Raw genomic sequence first — 379 nt, 5'->3', positions numbered from 1 at the left:
GCTGCGCGTGCTGTTCGCCCCGGTGCCCATCGCTCTGCTCCTCGCCGGGATACTGATCTTCTGCTTCTACCCCATTAATGAAGAGAGACGTCGACGGATAGACAGAGACCTGCGCCGGGCGGCGTGAGTTACTCTCTGCTTCCACCCCGTTTATTTTTGGATCCACTTTTTCTCCCATTTTTCTATATTTTCTCCCATCCCAATTTCGTATCATCCAATTCAACCCTCCCCTGTCACGAACGCTGTTTCTTGCCTCCCACAAGCCGGCTGCAATGTGGACTAAGTCATACATAGCACAAGTCCCCTCCGATACTTGAGGTAACAGCAGTCGCATCTTTCCACCTGCGCAGCGCGATCTTTCAGCGTCAGGGGTCTGGGC

The 379-nt window shown here is 53.8% G+C and overlaps 1 protein-coding gene across 1 annotated transcript in view; it reads left to right on the top strand.

The window, feature by feature from the left end:
* The window catches only part of LOC311227589 (sodium-dependent lysophosphatidylcholine symporter 1-like), a gene marked incomplete at both ends in the record, with an annotated part of 44,129 nt that extends 44,002 nt beyond the window's left edge, over positions 1–127 (top strand). Inside the window, one exon of the mRNA XM_084313309.1 lies at positions 1–127. This exon is cut by the window's left edge and continues 54 nt beyond it. Within this exon, the coding sequence (XP_084169435.1) occupies positions 1–127 (127 nt within the window).
* Positions 128–379: the final 252 nt, after the last annotated feature.

The sequence above is a fragment of the Notolepis coatsorum genome, assembly GCF_963971535.1.
Source record: "Notolepis coatsorum genome assembly, chromosome: 4".
NCBI lineage: Eukaryota > Metazoa > Chordata > Actinopteri > Aulopiformes > Paralepididae > Notolepis > Notolepis coatsorum.
This window is presented reverse-complemented; position numbering and strand designations above follow the sequence as displayed.